At 35.0% G+C, this 16,457-nt stretch overlaps 1 protein-coding gene across 1 annotated transcript; it reads right to left on the minus strand.

Annotated features, from left to right (window-relative positions):
- Positions 1-1,932: 1,932 nt before the first annotated feature.
- LOC110659688 (bZIP transcription factor 17) lies at positions 1,933-12,274 on the minus strand. Its single transcript, XM_021817691.2, has 2 exons — positions 10,288-12,274; positions 1,933-2,675 (listed from the first exon to the last, which is right to left on the minus strand). The coding sequence occupies exons 1-2, from the start codon at positions 12,137-12,139 to the stop codon at positions 2,236-2,238; spliced, it is 2,292 nt and encodes a 763-aa protein (XP_021673383.2). The 5' UTR covers positions 12,140-12,274; the 3' UTR covers positions 1,933-2,235.
- Between the last annotated feature and the right edge of the window lie 4,183 nt (positions 12,275-16,457).

The raw sequence follows: 16,457 nt of genomic DNA on the forward strand, positions 1-16,457 counted from the left end.
AAATGATTAAATTTTTAATTGTATTTTTTTTATTTCAAATAAATTGATAATCCTAAAGTAATTACGAAAAAGGGTAATAATTGCGTAGAGTTTTCATGGAGTTAAGATAGGGATTAACTTACCATACTAGAAAAGAAAACCCTCCTCCAATGGCAGCTTGCTCTAATGGCAACTACAATAATTAAAAGGACCCTTAAACTTTCTTGAAATAACAATTTTGTATATAATATATAGTAATAATAGGAATTTATTTGGTAATACTAATATCATTTTTGTTGGTATTTTAACCCATGTTTGGCATGTAAATTAAGTTTAATTAGATACTTAGTAAATTGTAAAATAAATTAGTATATTAGAAATAATTTTTTTAGGTTGTAATTGTTTGGAACCTTTGAGTGTTTATTAGAACAAATGATATATATACATAAATTATTTAGTTTAATTATCTTTAGGGTAACTTGGGTAAAAAAAAAAGAAAAAAAAAAAGAAAAATAGGTTAATTAGAACTTAGAGTTGTTTATAAATTGAACTTGTGTGAAAATTAAGTTGTCAATAATAGATTAATTTTAGTCATTCGGTAAATTTCACTTAACTTAATTTAGTAATCCCATAGATAGGAAGTATTTGTGCATAAAAATTGATTGTAAATAGCACCCCCTATTTGAATTAATTGCATGCGTATGTTTAGAAATTACATTTTTAGGTAAAAAGTTTGATAAAGGAATAATAAACAAAACTTTTAGAAATATTAGTAGAGGACTGACATTCGAATTAACAAGGTTAGATTAGGCGTAAGAGTACTTAACCCACTATCCCAAACCTACACATTGGGCTATGGTGATGAAACTTTTGTAAGGAGTAAGTTACCATCCACGAATATATTGGAAAATTGAGTGCATTAATCAAGTCCCTTTGGTTGTCCCTTCGAAAATTGATGCCTCAATCAAATGTCCCTCAAAAGAAATAATAAATATGTCCCACTTATTGTCCGAGTGGCGACTCCTATCATTCTATGTCTTTGTGGCATAAATCCTTGATAGTGTTATGGAAAAATGGTATTTACCAGTGGACTTGATTTATTAAGATTGTATAAATTATATGTCTAGGAAATACTATCTGAGGTAATATTTAAATTAAATTGATGTGGCTCTATCATCTTTTCTCGGCATTACTTGGTACACTTTATGCAATCCTTGTAGATGATCTTTCGCCTCATGCCATATGACTCCCACGCCTTCCACCCCTCTATATCACCACATTACCTGCATCCTCGTGCATCTTCTAGATCAACCATTGAAGGGTGTCCAAATCAGCCATTAAAGGTATCTTAGGAGTTGGAATGGATTATTAGGAGGTTTTGTTTTGCTTTTGATTTCATATGGAGAGTCATGCCTCAATTGAATTTTTGGATATTATTATTTTGGCTTAAACCAACATTGAATTGCTACTGGTTTCTAGAATTTAGGAATTGCTGCTTGTTTTCAGAATAATAAGGTCTAAGGAATTTTTTATTTTTCATTTTTTCTTGTTTACTTCGTGCTGAGGTGAAGGAAAATGAAATAAAAAGAATTAAAGGAATAAAATTTGTAGATAAAAGAACAAAATCCCTTGTATTTGACTTGAGGGAAAATGTAAGAAAATGAGAGAACCTTGAAAAGGGGCAAAAATATTTTAGAAAGCGAAAAATTAAACTAAACCCAAAGAATCGGTTTGATTCAGTAAAATTCTATTCACAACTTCAATTCCATTTAATTTGATAATTTCACACTTTGATTAATTGGTTTTTTCGGTTCAATTCTATTATGATCATAGAAATATACTTCCCGCATAAAACTACTTGGAAGTGAAGAAACATACTTTTGGCCAAAAGAAAAATTATTAAAGTTTCTTTTCCACACAAAAGATATGGGAAACAAACTCTTTCCAGTCCCATGGAAAAATTCACTCCTTCCTTTTTGATTCAGTCGATCAAAAACCATGTCCAATTCCGAAGTTCAACATCAATATTATGTGCATACATTTGAAGGATGACAGAATACCAATCCGAATCCAAAGTCACATATATTAATAACATTACAGTTTGTAAAAAATTTTATAATGACAGTACAACTCTGAGAAGTTAATATTCGGATGGCTATTAACCTGGGAGCTGCTAAATATTCTGTAATATACAAAACTGGGAGCTGGAGATGGGTAGAGTTTTCAATCCATGACTCCCAACTGTTTTCCGTCCTCTCAGGCTGTCACTAAATGAGGACCAGTGCGTGGAAGCACACATGAATAAGTAACATACTTCACGCTCTCTACGAGCACAACAACAAAAATCCGAGATATGGACTTTGGTGTGATCATGCCATCAACCTCACTGTAGCCAGCCTCTCTGGGATCGAAGAGCACAGAGACAACCATGGGGGGGACTGTTTTATTACCTTGAAAGTTGTCTTTCTGGGCATTTCCAACATGTTCCCCAGTACTATTCAGTTCAGATCCTGCGAGGGGAATTGGAAGACCATGGAGAATCCTTCTGTTTTTCCCCTTGTTGTGCTGTGTAGCATTCTGCTGGCGCTGAGCTGCTGTAATATTGGTGACTGACGAAGCAGAAATAATAGCTCCTGGAGCTTGTAAGGCATCAAACTGGAACACTTCTCTGCACATGCCAGAACTCAACATTGGCCCTGCAAAATGAAACAAGCAATAACCAAAAGGAGTTGGTGAAGTACTAGATATAAGCACAAAAGTTAGAGAACAATACAAGCTGCAGGTTCCTCAATGTTTATATTTTTAAAAAAAAAATCAATGACACAAATGGAAAGAGAGAGAGAGAGAGAGAGATTCAATGACAGAAAAATGGGGAGATAGTTAAGATGCAAATTTAAAAAGATCATCTACTCAGAGCCACTTGTGAGCTAATTGGACCTCCACTGCGTAAAGAGTCAATTGAACTTACTTTTAAAAATCAGTAAGATGAGCTTAAGCTCACTTTAAAATTCGCCAAATAAAGGCAACAGTTTGAGCAAGGTTAAGTTGGACTTAATTAGCTTTGTCATCCAGTTGGCATATGAAGTCATTAATAAATTGATATTGACACACATCTATTTAACATATATGAAAAAATCCTTAGTTTAAAATAGTTTATTACATGAAATGACATTGAAATTATAATTTTTAAAAAAATTCTGTATACTTGTACGGCATCGGTGGAGAGGTCAGATAATTTACAATAGTACAAAGAGCACAAATATGGATAAGTACATTGATATTTAAAAACAATGTTTTTCTGAATAAATTTGAAAGCACTTTTATTCACTGCACGTTGCTCAAAAGGTCCTTATTCAACAATTTTGTGCTTGGCTAACTTTGCTCATTTAATAACCGAGAAAAACATGCCTTAGTTTATGCTCATTTCACAAATGAGTCAAACTTGAGCATGGTAAAACTCAGCTAAACTTAGGCACTCAATATGTTTTTCCATATCCAAAAGTAACTCCAGCATATAAACCATGATAATTCAAATATTCCAACAACTCATAACAACTGCCAAAAGCCAATGATACTAGTTAAATAACTGAACTTGACTTGGAGAGAGGCCAGCCAAGATTTGGAACATTTTTTCATCACCATCTCCCCCAACAATATTGCCAATGTACTAATGCACATGATGAGGAACCGGTTGCACCAATTCCAAACCAAGGGCCAATAACTAGAGCAATGGCTAAGAAGCTTCAAGGCTTGGTGCATAAGCACATCACTAAGTCCAACCTGTTGCAAGTATTCGGTTTGGACTTGGAAGAGGAAAGCCAACCTTGCTGTACATTCCTTTCCATATTTAAGGAGCCAAAAGACCAAGTAGCATCCATCCAAGGTGGCATACATGTAGCAGCCACGTCAGCAAGCCCATCCTAGTTGGCAACCAATGTGGCGTCCAGGTAGAGTGCCTAGGTGGTAGCACAATTGGCAGCCCATCTCCACCAACCTTTTGAAGATACTTTTGTCCATTTTGCAAAGATTGGAAGCCGTAACTTTGTCCAAGAGCTCCAACCATGCTTCAACTATTTATAGGAAAAGCAAAGTTACTACTTTCAGCTTCAAGACAAAACATCTCTTTTCAGATTGTCTCTCATTTGTAGCCTGCCAAATCTGACATTCCTATTAATATTTGAACTTTGTATCTATTTTTAGGAGAGATTGGTGTTACCAAGACTTGCATATGTTCCATGGTTGTTAAAGTGTCTTGGCAGAATACACCAACACATATTTTTGCCTTCTTTTGTTTCATTTTGGGGGACATAATTCACATGGTAATTTTTTTGAGCAAAATTGCTGGAGCTTTGCTTCAAAGTTCTTCTTAGAACTCTCTCTATTTTTCTTAGCAAATTCTTGCCTTGATTTGTTAAGTTTTATTATATGTTCAAGGTTGTTCATCAGCATAGGTGAATTGGTCTTGTTCTTGGCTGTCTTTATTGGGAATTATATTTTCAGTTCTCCATCTTCAAGGTGAATGGTTGAAGGTTCAAGGGAGTTTCTTGGCTTGTTTTGAAGACGGTCCTTTGGTCTTTCTTCTTAGTGGAATCAGCTACTAAGTGTAGAAACCGTATCATTTGGTATCAGAACTTAGGCTCTATTCAAAACAAGTTGGTCATCCATTTTGTTGTGTCTTTGTTTTTCCTTTCTCCTTTTATCTTCCTTGGGTTTCAGCCTTGAAGGTTCTTCAAGTCCTTGTGTTTTCTGGTGTTTTTAAGAAAATATGAACATATTCAAGGCTTAGCAGTGAGTTAACACTCAATACTACTAATCTTAAGGTATATTAGAGTCTTTCTTACATCTGTCCTTGTTTCCCTAGTTTTGTCACATTTGTGTTGTTTTCTACCTTAAACCTTTTCTTCACAACCTAGTTATTTGCATCTTTGTGGCTTGCGAAGTATGTTGTTGAAGTGTTTAGTGTTGGATGTGTTGAGTGTATCTGTTGTGTGGTTACATGATATTAAAAAAAAAAAAAAAGGAACAAAAAGAAAGAAGAAAAAAAAAGGTAAAAAATAAAAAAAGGTGCTAAAGTGTATGTTTGAGTGTTGGAATATTGTAAGTTCAACATTTTTATTTGGTGGCTGTTTTGGGGGAGGTATAACCAAACCAACCTAGAAAATTCTAAAACTTCATAGGGGTGCTTTGTAGGTGAAATTAAGCCGAGAAATCAAATTTGGCGTAAAAATTCTACCGTTTACTTGGTAAACCAATTTAGCATCTATTAGCCAATTTGAAGTCCAAAACTTCAAGGTGCTTTCTGGAACCTCTAGACTTGATTTTCCCTACTAAAATAATGTCGTGTTGCTCTTAAAACAGTTTTATAAAATTTCAACTTTGCCCTTTTTCTTTTTTCGGGGAGAGGCAAAAATAGCAAGCTAATTTCGACTCCTGTTTCACTTCATTGCTCTAGAGCTTGGTGTCTTCATTTCTTGCTTCAAGTGTCATAACAAACACTTATTCCACACGTTTTGCTTGAGTTTGTGCTAGAACATATATTAAAACTTGATTTAAACCTGCTAGAATTGCATTAGTTCTAACAAGGTAAGGAAGCTTGAGTGGAAGAAGGCATCGAGTGACAAGAACTCCAAGAGGGTAAAAGCCTATAAACTGAGTACAAACACTTGAGTGACCAAAAATTGAGTGAATTTGTGAGGTTATTTTCTATTTTACTAACTTTTTGTGCAAGTATCAAAAATGTCACAAAAACAAACTAGTGGACTTAATATGGATAATCCTTTTTACCAACAAACACTTGTTCAACATTTGGAAAGAATTGGTAGACAATTGGGCAACCTAGCTGACCGAATTAAATGAATTGAGCAGAATAGTGGGAATGGTAGACAAAACACAAATGAGGGGCAGAATAGGACTAGAGGATCTAGAGTGAACAATGCACCACCTATAGATGATTGAGGGGATGAAAATGATGATGATTCTAATGAGGAGGATGACCAGCACTCTGCTGCACATGATGATCACTATAGACCGAGAGGGATGAGAGGTAATAGGGGTGGAAGAGGTGGAGTCAGAAACTTGAAAAGAGGTAATATGGAGGAAGCAAGAGGGAGAGGGAGAGGGAAAGGGAGAGGGAGAGTGGATGGTAACATTAGTGAGATCAAAATGAAAATTCCACCATTCCAAGGCAAAGCCAATTCAGATGCATATTTGGAGTGGGAGAGGAAGGTGGATCTTATTTTTTATTGTTACAATTATAGTGAGGAAAAGAAGGTGAAGCAGTAGTTGAGTTTACAGATTATGCCATAGTCTATGTAGCACGGAAACGGAAACGGAAATGCGGACACAGAGAAATGCGGAAACGGACACTGGGAAACGGCATTTTAAAAAATATAGGAAACGGAAACGTGGGGGAAACGCGTAAATATAAAAAATATAGGGATATATTTATAAACAAATAACATATATATATATATATGTGTGTGTGTATTTATGGATTTGAAAGTTCTAGTTATAACAAATTTAAATATTAAAAAAAGGAAAAAATAATGAAATTAATTACTTAATTAATTAGATTATTTATATATTTATAATTACAAATAATTCAAATAATAAATATATATAGAATAATAAAATTAATATTAAAATGCTGAAAATAAAGGTTGAAAGTTTTAATACAATGAAAATTGAAAAAAAAAATAATGATTAAAAAAAATTCAAAAAAGAGATTCGAGCAAGGAGCAGAGCCATGAAGAAGGAGCAGCGCCATCGGGGAAGGGGGGCTGATTGGCAGAGCAACGGATGGGGAAGGAAGCAGAGACCAGTCACCTCCCATCGCCGGCACGCTGCCCCACCAGGTACTCCTCCTTCTCCTCTTCTTCTTCTTCTTCTTCTTCTTCTTCTTTTTTCTTTGCCTTCTTTCTTCCTGGAGGTGCGACTTTTTTTGTTTTTTTTAAAGAAACACGTGTCCGGTGAAGGAAACGCGTTTCCGATTTCAAGGAATTACGGAAACGGCCTGGAGACGTTTCCTCGCCGTGTCCTAACGTTTCCGGCAAGGAAACGTTTCCAGAATGGGGAAACGCTCCCACCTCCCGTTTTCGTGCATCCTAGGCCATAATTTGGTGGGATCAGTTGCTCACTAAAAGAAGAAAAAATGGGATGAGGGGTGTTGAAACTTGGGATGAGATGAAGCAAATTATGAGGGACAGATTTGTACCTCAACATTACTATAAGGAGTTGCACCAAAGGTTGCAAGAGCTGGTGCAAGGAAACAAAAGTGTGGAAGAATATTTCAAGGAGATGGAGATGGTTATGATAAGAGCCAATGTAGAGGAGGATAGAGAAGCCACTATGGCTAGGTTCCTAAAGGGGCTGAATCTTGATATTGCCACCATGGTGGAGCTACAACACTATGTAGAGCTTGATGACATGTTAAATATGGGAATAAAGATAGAAAAACAACTAAAGAAGAAGAAAGCATTCAAAATGGGTGTAGGTATGAGTTCAAGCAACAATGCTCCATGGAAACCGAATTGGAAGAAGGGTGAAACTTGTGATTCCAAGGCTGTTTCTAAGGAAAAGAAAGAGGAGACTAGGGGTGGAGAAAAGCCTAGTGTGACTGAGAAAGGCAAGAGACAAAATGCCTCTAGTGGAAGAACTAGAGATATCCAATGTTTTAGGTGCCTAGGGCAGGGACATTATGCATCTCAATGTCCTAACAAGAGGGTGATGGTTATGAGGCCAAATGGGGAGATCGAATCAGAAGATGATGATGTTGATGATGCTAGTGAGAGTATCCCTCCTTTGGAGGAAGCTAGTGATGTAGAGCATGCCGTGGGAGGTAATATTCTGGTGGTTAGGCGTGCACTAAGTGCACAAGCAAAGGATGTTGGCTTTTTCTATTGGAAGGTATAATGATGAGGTGTTGTGTGATGTGGTGCTGTGTGATGTGGTGCCAATGCATGCTGGACATATTTTGCTAGGGAGACTATGGCAATATGATAGGAAGGTAGTGCATGATGGATTTAGGAATAGGTACTCCTTTGATCATGATGGACGAAGGGTTACTTTAACAGCATTATCACCCGCACAAGCTTTTGAAGATCAATTAAGAATAAAACAGACTATGAATGAGCAGCAACAAAGAGAGGCAAGCTAAGAGTGCAAAAAGAGAAAGAAAGAAAAGAAAGAGAGGAAAAAGTAAGAGGGAAAAATGAGGGAGAGAAAGAGAAGAGAGAAAATTCAAAAAGAGTGAAACCAAAAAAAAAGGGCTCGGGGTAAAAGGATTTGTGAGAAGAGTGGAGAGAATAAAGTCAGTTTGCTTGTAAAAGCTAAGGATGTGAGAACTGCATATTTTTCTAGTATGCCAATGGCTTTGCTAATTTGCAAGGGAGCTTACACCAATGTTTCTAACCTTGACCCATCCATTTCTAGTTGTGCTTTGCCCTTATTGCAGGAGTTTGAGGATGTCTTCCCTAAAGAAATACCTAATGGGCTACCATCCATTAGAGGCATAGAGCACCAAATAGATTTTGTGCCTAGAGCAGTAATCCCAAATAGGCCAGCCTATAGAACCAATCTGGAAGAGGCTAAGGAACTTCAAAGACAAGTGGAGGAGCTTCTAGCAAAAGGCCATGTTAGGGAGAGCATGAGCCCATGTGCCATACCTATTCTTTTGGTGCCTAAGAAAGATGGGAGCATGCGCATGTGTGTAGATTGTAGTGCAATCAATAAAATCACTGTAAAGTATAGACATCCCATACCTAGACTTGATGATATGCTTGATGAGTTGCATGGTGCATGCATATTTTTTAAAATTGACTTAAAGAGTGGTTATCACCAAATTCGCATGAAATTAGGAGATGAATGGAAAACTGCCTTTAAGACTCAATATGGACTATATGAATGGTTAGTCATGCCATTTGGCTTGACCAATGCACTTAGTACATTTATGAGGCTTATGAACCATGTGTTGAGTGCTTTCCTAGGAAAATTTGTTGTAGTGTATTTTGATGATATCCTAGTATATAACCAAAATATGCATGATCATTTGCTGCATTTGAGACAAGCCTTTGAGGTGTTGAGAAAAAAGCACTTGCATGCCAATTTTAAGAAATGCACTTTCTGTATGGATAAAGTTATTTTCTTAGGATTTGTGGAGAGTGGCAAGGGAATTAAGGTTTATGAGGAACCGGTTGCACCAATTCCACACCAAAGGCCAATAACTATATCAATGGCTAAGAAGCTTCAAGGCTTGGTTCATAAGCACATCACCAAGTCCAACTTGTTGCAAGTATTCGGTTTGTACTTGAAAGAGGGAAGCCAACCTTGCTGTACATTCCTTTCCATATTTGAGGAGCCAAGAGACCAAGTGGCATCCGTCCAAGGTGGCATACATGTGGCAGCCACGTCAACAAGTCCATCCTAGTTGGCAACCAATGTAGCGTCCAGGTGGAGTGCCTAGGTGGCAGCACAATTGGCAGCCCATCTCCACCAACCTTTTGAAGATGCTTTTATCCATTTTGAAAAGATTGGAAGCCATAACTTTGTCCAAGAGCTCCAGCCATACTTCAACTATTTATAGGAAAAGCAAAGTTACTACTTTCAGCTTCAAGACAAAACATCTCTTTTCAAATTGTCTCTCATTTGTAGCCTGCCAAATCTGACATTTCTATTAATGTTTGAACTTTCATTCTATTTTTAGGAGAGATTGGTGTATTAACCAAGACTTGCACATGTCCCATAGTTGTTGAAATGTCTTGGCAGAATACACCAACACATATTTCTGCCTTCTTTTGTTTCATTTTGGGGGACAAAATTCACATGGTAATTTTTTTGAGTAAAATTGCTAGAGCTTTGCTTCAAAGTTCTTCTTAGAACTCTCTCTATTTTTCTTAGCAAATTCTTGCCTTGATTTGTTAAGTTTTATTATATGTTCAAGGTTGTTCATCAGCATAGGTGAATTGATCTTGTTCTTGACTGTCTTTCTTGGGAATTATATTTTCAGTTCTCCATCTTCAAGGTGAAGGGTTGAAGGTTCAAGGGTTGAAAGTTCAAGGAAGTTTCTTGGCTTGTTTTGAAGACAGTTCTTTGGTCTTTCTTCTTAGTGGAATCAGCTACTAAGGGTAGAAACCGTATCAGCACATTATAAAAATAAAAGAAGGAAAGTGCTAATGTGAAAATATATATCATCAAATTTCACTGGATGAATGGTTTTGCTTAAAATCGAAAGCCTAGAGCACACTATTTCTGAGCCAGAAGCCCAAATAAGTAAATGAAATGTATAAAAGAAGACAATATTAGAATAATTACCAGCATGGCCTTCATGGAACCACTGCTGCAGCTTACCATCAGCTGCAGATGACTTTAAGTGGTCCTTTAGAGTGTCAGCAGACCCAGATGCAAGGGCCTTATGTCGAGCATTACGAGTCCGATATAAGTGAGAATTCCTCCTTCTATTGGTTCCAACATCAGGCGTAGCAGGCCCTGGAAAAAAATCTCTTGGGATTGCCAAACCCGTCTCCTTGCTTTTATTTATTTCGGGATTTTCATGAGACGCCATAGCTCTCTCACTGGCCAGAACAGAATGAATTATCAAGTTACCATCAATCTTGATAAGCTCATCATTCCTCGGTACAAACAAAGATGCAGCGAGTGGCTTATTACTAGTATTACCAAGTCTAACAAATTTGTCTGAATCTGGTAAATGCGTCAATCCTCCTTTCATCTTGGCATCATATGCCAAACATCCATCACCCCCTGTCCCACACTGTATTCTACTACCAACATGAAAATTTCCATTAGAAAACTCAACACCGATGCTCTCATGAGACCTATTTGAATGCCCATGAACTCCAAAGACCCTACCTCTCTGCTTATCATAAAACTTCTCACTAACAAAACCAGAACCATTAGCACCATTTTCCTTGATTCCTCCAAACTTCACATTCACAATTGGCACCAATCCACCAAACAACAAAATGAAAAATAACAAACCCAAAAAGCTAACACTAGCAACCTTCTTAGTCTTAACCCCAGCTTTCTTACCCTCAGCTTTTTTAGCTTTTACAGCAGATACAGGCTGCTGTGTTTTCAATCTAGGGATTGGAACCAACGGCACATGAGACCCTTGCGGCTTAACTACATAAGGGGACGGCACCCATGGATATGGCATGGGCGTCATTGGTGGATACATAGGGGGCGGGCACATACCATTGCCACTCAACTGTTGCTTCAAACTTGCATTTTCAGCCATAAAAAATGAAATTTTACTATTTAATTCCGCAATGGTTGAATGCATTGCTCTCACCTTGTCTTCCAGCTCCTCCACGTAATGCTTCTTTCGCTGCCTTGAAAGCTGCGCGCTCTCTCGGTTTCTCATCAGCCTTGCCCTCTTTTTCTCCTCCTCTTCACTCAATTCAACGAAACTATTTGGGTTGGCGTTCTTTGACCTCAGGTACTTCTGATTTCTTGTTTGGCCATTAACATCCTCGCTAGGGGTCTCTTTCTTCCTCTTTGGCAAGCTGCAACTTATGACATTTACTTCTTCGAGTTTGATCTTCTGATCAACCACTAAAGCACCCGAATCAGGAGAAGGCACATTCATGGCTTCAGATACACCCGACCCACCATTCCCGGAGCCATAAGAGGACACTGGCGAGGGAAAATTCAATGCCCTAGCAGAATTAGAACTTAGATCAGCCGAATTACAACTAATTGACTCCGGAAGCGAGCAATTCAGATACGTAGCAACATTAGAACCATCATCGCCACGAATTCCAGAGCTCCCCGACTCCAGCGAAGCAGAATTCGCCTGATGCGCAGTGAAATAAGCAATATGACCATCAGAAGAACCCGGTTGCGGAGAAACATCAAGGTGGTTTATATCAATGGCAGGGTTGGGGATAGAGAAGTGCTCGTTCTCGGAGGGAAAGTAGAAGCTGTCGTGATCGTCAAAGGTGATGTCGAAATCGTAATCATCGTCAAGGGATAGGGGTAGATCCGAGATGAAGTTTTCTCCTGCAATGGTTGTGGATAAGGAATTTTGTGCAGAGAGGAACATGGGATCGAGGGGCGGGATTGGGAGGGAATCAAAATCATCCATGGAATTATTAGAATCCGCCACTGGTGGCGGTGGGTGATGGGCGGTGATAGCGTCGCCCATTGCAGATGTGGTTATTGGTAAGGGTTTGAGAAGCGGAGGGTTTTCAAGAGGAAGACTGCTGGAGTCATCTAGACGATGGTTTCGAACAAGGAAAATCAGAGCATTTGTTGTAATTTCGTATTCTCTAAGTTGCAAATGAAATAATAAATTTTTATTTTTATTTAATGTATTATAAAATTATAATTAATTTTTTTGAAGGTAGTTGTTTTGTATATATAAAGTATAAAATTGAAATTAATTTATTTTATATTTAATAAAAATTAACTTTAAGTTAACTTTTTATATTTTTATATTTTTATTTTTTAATTTTAATTATTACAAGAGAATATAAAAATAATATTTTTTATATTTTTTTTAGTTTGAATTAATTATAATTATAATTTGTCTATTTTATTTAATTATAAGTAAAACTAAAAATAATATATTTTATCCTTTTACTTTAAATAATCAAAGTCAATTATATTCAAAATTTTTATTTTAATTGATTACATGAAGGTATAAAATTATACTTTTACTGTATTTCATTCTAGTAAGGTATAATTATTATAATTATAATGTTTAATTTTAATTATTTATATGAAAATATAAAAATAATAGTTTTATATTTTAATTATTGTTATAATTATTTTAGTTATTATAATTATTTTAATTATTATATTTGTAATTATAATTTTTTATTTTTAATTAATCATTTGAAATATAAAAATAGTATTTTTTTATATTTTATTTTAATTAATAATAAGAAAATATAAAAATTGAAACATCCCAATAAATATATGAGTAAGATTGAACATTTAGTTTTTAACAAGATAATTATTCTCATTCTGTATTTTGATTCCCATGTTGAAAAAGGAGAATAGTGATTTTCTTATTTGTGGGAATCGAATTCTCTTTTTTGTGGGAATGTAAATAAAAAAACGAGTTTTCAAACACTCATAAAGGGAATCATTTCCATTTACTCCCATTCTTGGACCAGTTTTTGCAGAATCAAACGGAGCCTTGGTTTTTGTTCATCACACACTCCTTAACTAAGTTTTGAACCTATTAAGCATATTAACTTAAAAAAAAAAAAAAAAACCTTTACACTTAAACACATTGTGAGATACATGCGTGATAACCTGTAAAATGACTGCCAAATGGGCAAAGGAAAAAAAAGCTTACCTAGCACATTCAACCTATGGTAATGTATTTTCCACCAAAAGTCGCATGCTTTACATGTATTTATCCCAAAATCAATCTGCATGCATTTATCCCCAAATCAACTTGAAGTTTCAATTTCTTTAGTAAAGAATCACAAAATCGAAGACACACTCTAAGGTTCATTGCACACATGTAAAAGCGGATCAGCATTGGATGAGACAGATATTGTTGAGGGTTTAGATGTTTAGCACTAATGCAGTCTCATAGATATCGTTACTTATTAAAGTGAGTTTGTTTGTTCATTTTTGGTAATTTTATGTCTTTATATGCCTGTAAACATGAATTATGATGAGGTTAAAGCTATTGGATTTATGAAAATTTCTGCTAAGTTTTTTGGTTTTATATTTAAAGAAATGGGTCTTTTTGTTTAGGTTAATTTTTTTTTTTTTTATTTTATTCAAACTATTCCCCTTTGAAAATAAGTGTTGTCTTTGCTTTATCATTGAATTTGTCTTTAATTTCTTGAATCTACCCTCTACAATGATCCCTTAATGTAATAAATATTGATTTGTTTGTGTAATTTGCAGCATGGATAATATGTGAGGTGGCATTATGGTGAGGTTTTTGTCACTCATCCATACCCTTCATATGTGGGTGGTAGTGAAGAAAGCTTAAGGGTGGACCCAAATTCTCTCTCAATTTTTGACATCCTAGAGTATGCAAGGGATTATGACTATGGAAAAGTATTTAGCCTGTATAGACCTATTGGATATTTAAGAGAGGAATTGTTTTACTTCTTTGGAAATGTAGACTAATGTTTTTTATGACCTTTTAGGCATGTGCATTGAGATTGTGATAAACCTGATAATGAAAGATTGTATATGATTGTAAGATATATTTAGAGACATTAAATATGGATGATCATGATATTGCATGTTTCTTGAAGGAAATAATTTAATAGGAGCAAAAAATGATATTTTATTGTTTCCAATTAAAGAAAAATAAAAGAAAAAATTAATTTCATAAATTAGATAAAAAATCTCTCTATCTCTCTCTTTCTTACGGCCCCTCTCCTTGAAATGAAAGGAATTGCTACTTCCTAATTAAGACCCTTTACCCTTCTTGAATTAGGATTACATAACCTTCCCATATAGTTTTAAACCAAAACATTATAAATGCCTCACCTTATAACCCTTCAAGGGATGCCAAAAAAAAAAAAAAGTGGGAGAGGGACCTTATAAAATAAGCCTAGAGCTTTAAAAACCCTTCGAAACTCCCCATGACTAGCTCAGTAGTCCCTCTCCAGCATCCCTCTATCGTCTTTCTCCTCCTTCTGTAACATCCCTCACCCGACTACAATGTAGCCGAGCAAGGCGTGCTACATTCGGTGCCGGAGCACCCTAACTTATCTTACTTTATTTCTTTAAAAATTTTGTTCTCGTTATATTTAATATCGATTATTTTTCGACGGAGAAACTAACGGAGTTTCCCCTATTTATTTATCGTTTGACGTATTTCACTATTCACCTGTTTGAAAATTTCAATAATATTTTAAAATAAAAATCTCATCCATACTAATCATAATAATCTCACATTCAATTCTTGTAGTTCACATACTCAATTCATATGTAAACATTCTCAAATTATATAAGCAAAATTTTCAAATTTCCTTAATTTATATAATTTACAAAATAATTACATAATTTCATAATTTACATGATCTACAAATTAATTACAGTTCCATAATCTATATTTCAACATACAATTCATAGTTTACATTACAAATTATAACTAATTATAATGTACAAAATACATAATATGATCTATATGGGCCCTATCTACATGTATTGTTGAGAAGGTGACAACCTTGAATACTCTGCAGATCAGAACTCCAAAATCTCTATTTAGTATTTGCTGGGCTTTAATTTCAGTACCTGCGCGAGAAAACAAATCCATCGCGCTAAGTATTGCTGCTTAGTGGTGCAATAGTATAGCAAGAAAATAATAATATACAAATAAAGGTAGAAATAAACCATAGTTCGAATAATTTAGATTTATAATTAATTTAGTTTCTAATATTAACTGTCATCTATCCTGCCATATTCTTTTTTTGAGGTGCTCAGTTCAGAAACTTGCATTAATAACGTACCAGATACGAATAATCTAAAATTTAAACTTATACTTATATTCTTATGTAAGTCACATTTGTAATATTATTTAAGTTATAATTTTCTACTAGTCTTTTTATCACTTCCTTGATACTTTCTAAGTTGTTTACAATCATTTCGTAATATTTAAAATTTTTAATACTAATTTCATTTACTTCAGACCATTCTAAGAAATAATTTTTTTTTAGCTAAACTAATTTATTTCAGAACTTCTTACTCATTTATTTACTTTCTAGCATTTTTAATTGCTAATATTCGTAACTTATTTTAATAAATTAGACTGCCCAAGTAACCTATCACAGGCTGACTAAACTGGATAACGGGTCGTTGGCACTGGACACCGCGATGCCTCGGGCCATCATACCATGGGACGCAGAACGTCAATCACGTATGCAGTCAGTATGGCTAAAAAGCCATGATAACACATAATCGGACATAAAAGCCATGAATACAGGCATAAAGCCATGAATATCTTATAAAGCCTTTCGCAGTACTGCTAAAATAATACCCTATTGGCATGCCAAACTATCCGATCTGATACACATGTCTAGGTAATACAAAGGCACATAATATCATTAAATATTAATATATTGTGTTTTATGACTTCATATTTCATGATAAATTTCAATTATAATTTATATATTTATTTGATCATTTATATGATCACAATTCACATCAATTATCTTTTTATACCATTGTACTCAAAGTACTTTTCCTTTCTACAATAATGAGATCTAATGTCTCATTCATACATTAATATGGTTCATTTATTCATTCATTATGTTATTCATATTGATCACAATTCTAAACAATGGTTCACATGTACCATTGTATTCAAAACATTTTTCCTTTCTCATTTATAATTCAAAAATCTACTTGTGTAATTACAAATTTTATATTTCAAGTTGAGTTACTAATATTTTATGAATTCTATTTGTGATGGGCATATAAGCCCTAACTATCTATTCACATCAATTAGGTGACTTATTTTTCATGTTTCAAGTAATCCA

The sequence above is a fragment of the Hevea brasiliensis genome, chromosome 5 (assembly GCF_030052815.1).
Source record: "Hevea brasiliensis isolate MT/VB/25A 57/8 chromosome 5, ASM3005281v1, whole genome shotgun sequence".
NCBI lineage: Eukaryota > Viridiplantae > Streptophyta > Magnoliopsida > Malpighiales > Euphorbiaceae > Hevea > Hevea brasiliensis.

Coding starts and splice junctions, on each gene's coding strand:
- LOC110659688 (XM_021817691.2), bottom strand. CDS start 12,139: ATGGGCGACGCTATCACCGCCCATCACCCACCGCCACCAGTGGCGGAT. Junction 2,676..10,287: donor GTTCCATGAAGGCCATGCTG/GTAATTATTCTA, acceptor TTCATTTTGCAG/GGCCAATGTTGAGTTCTGGC.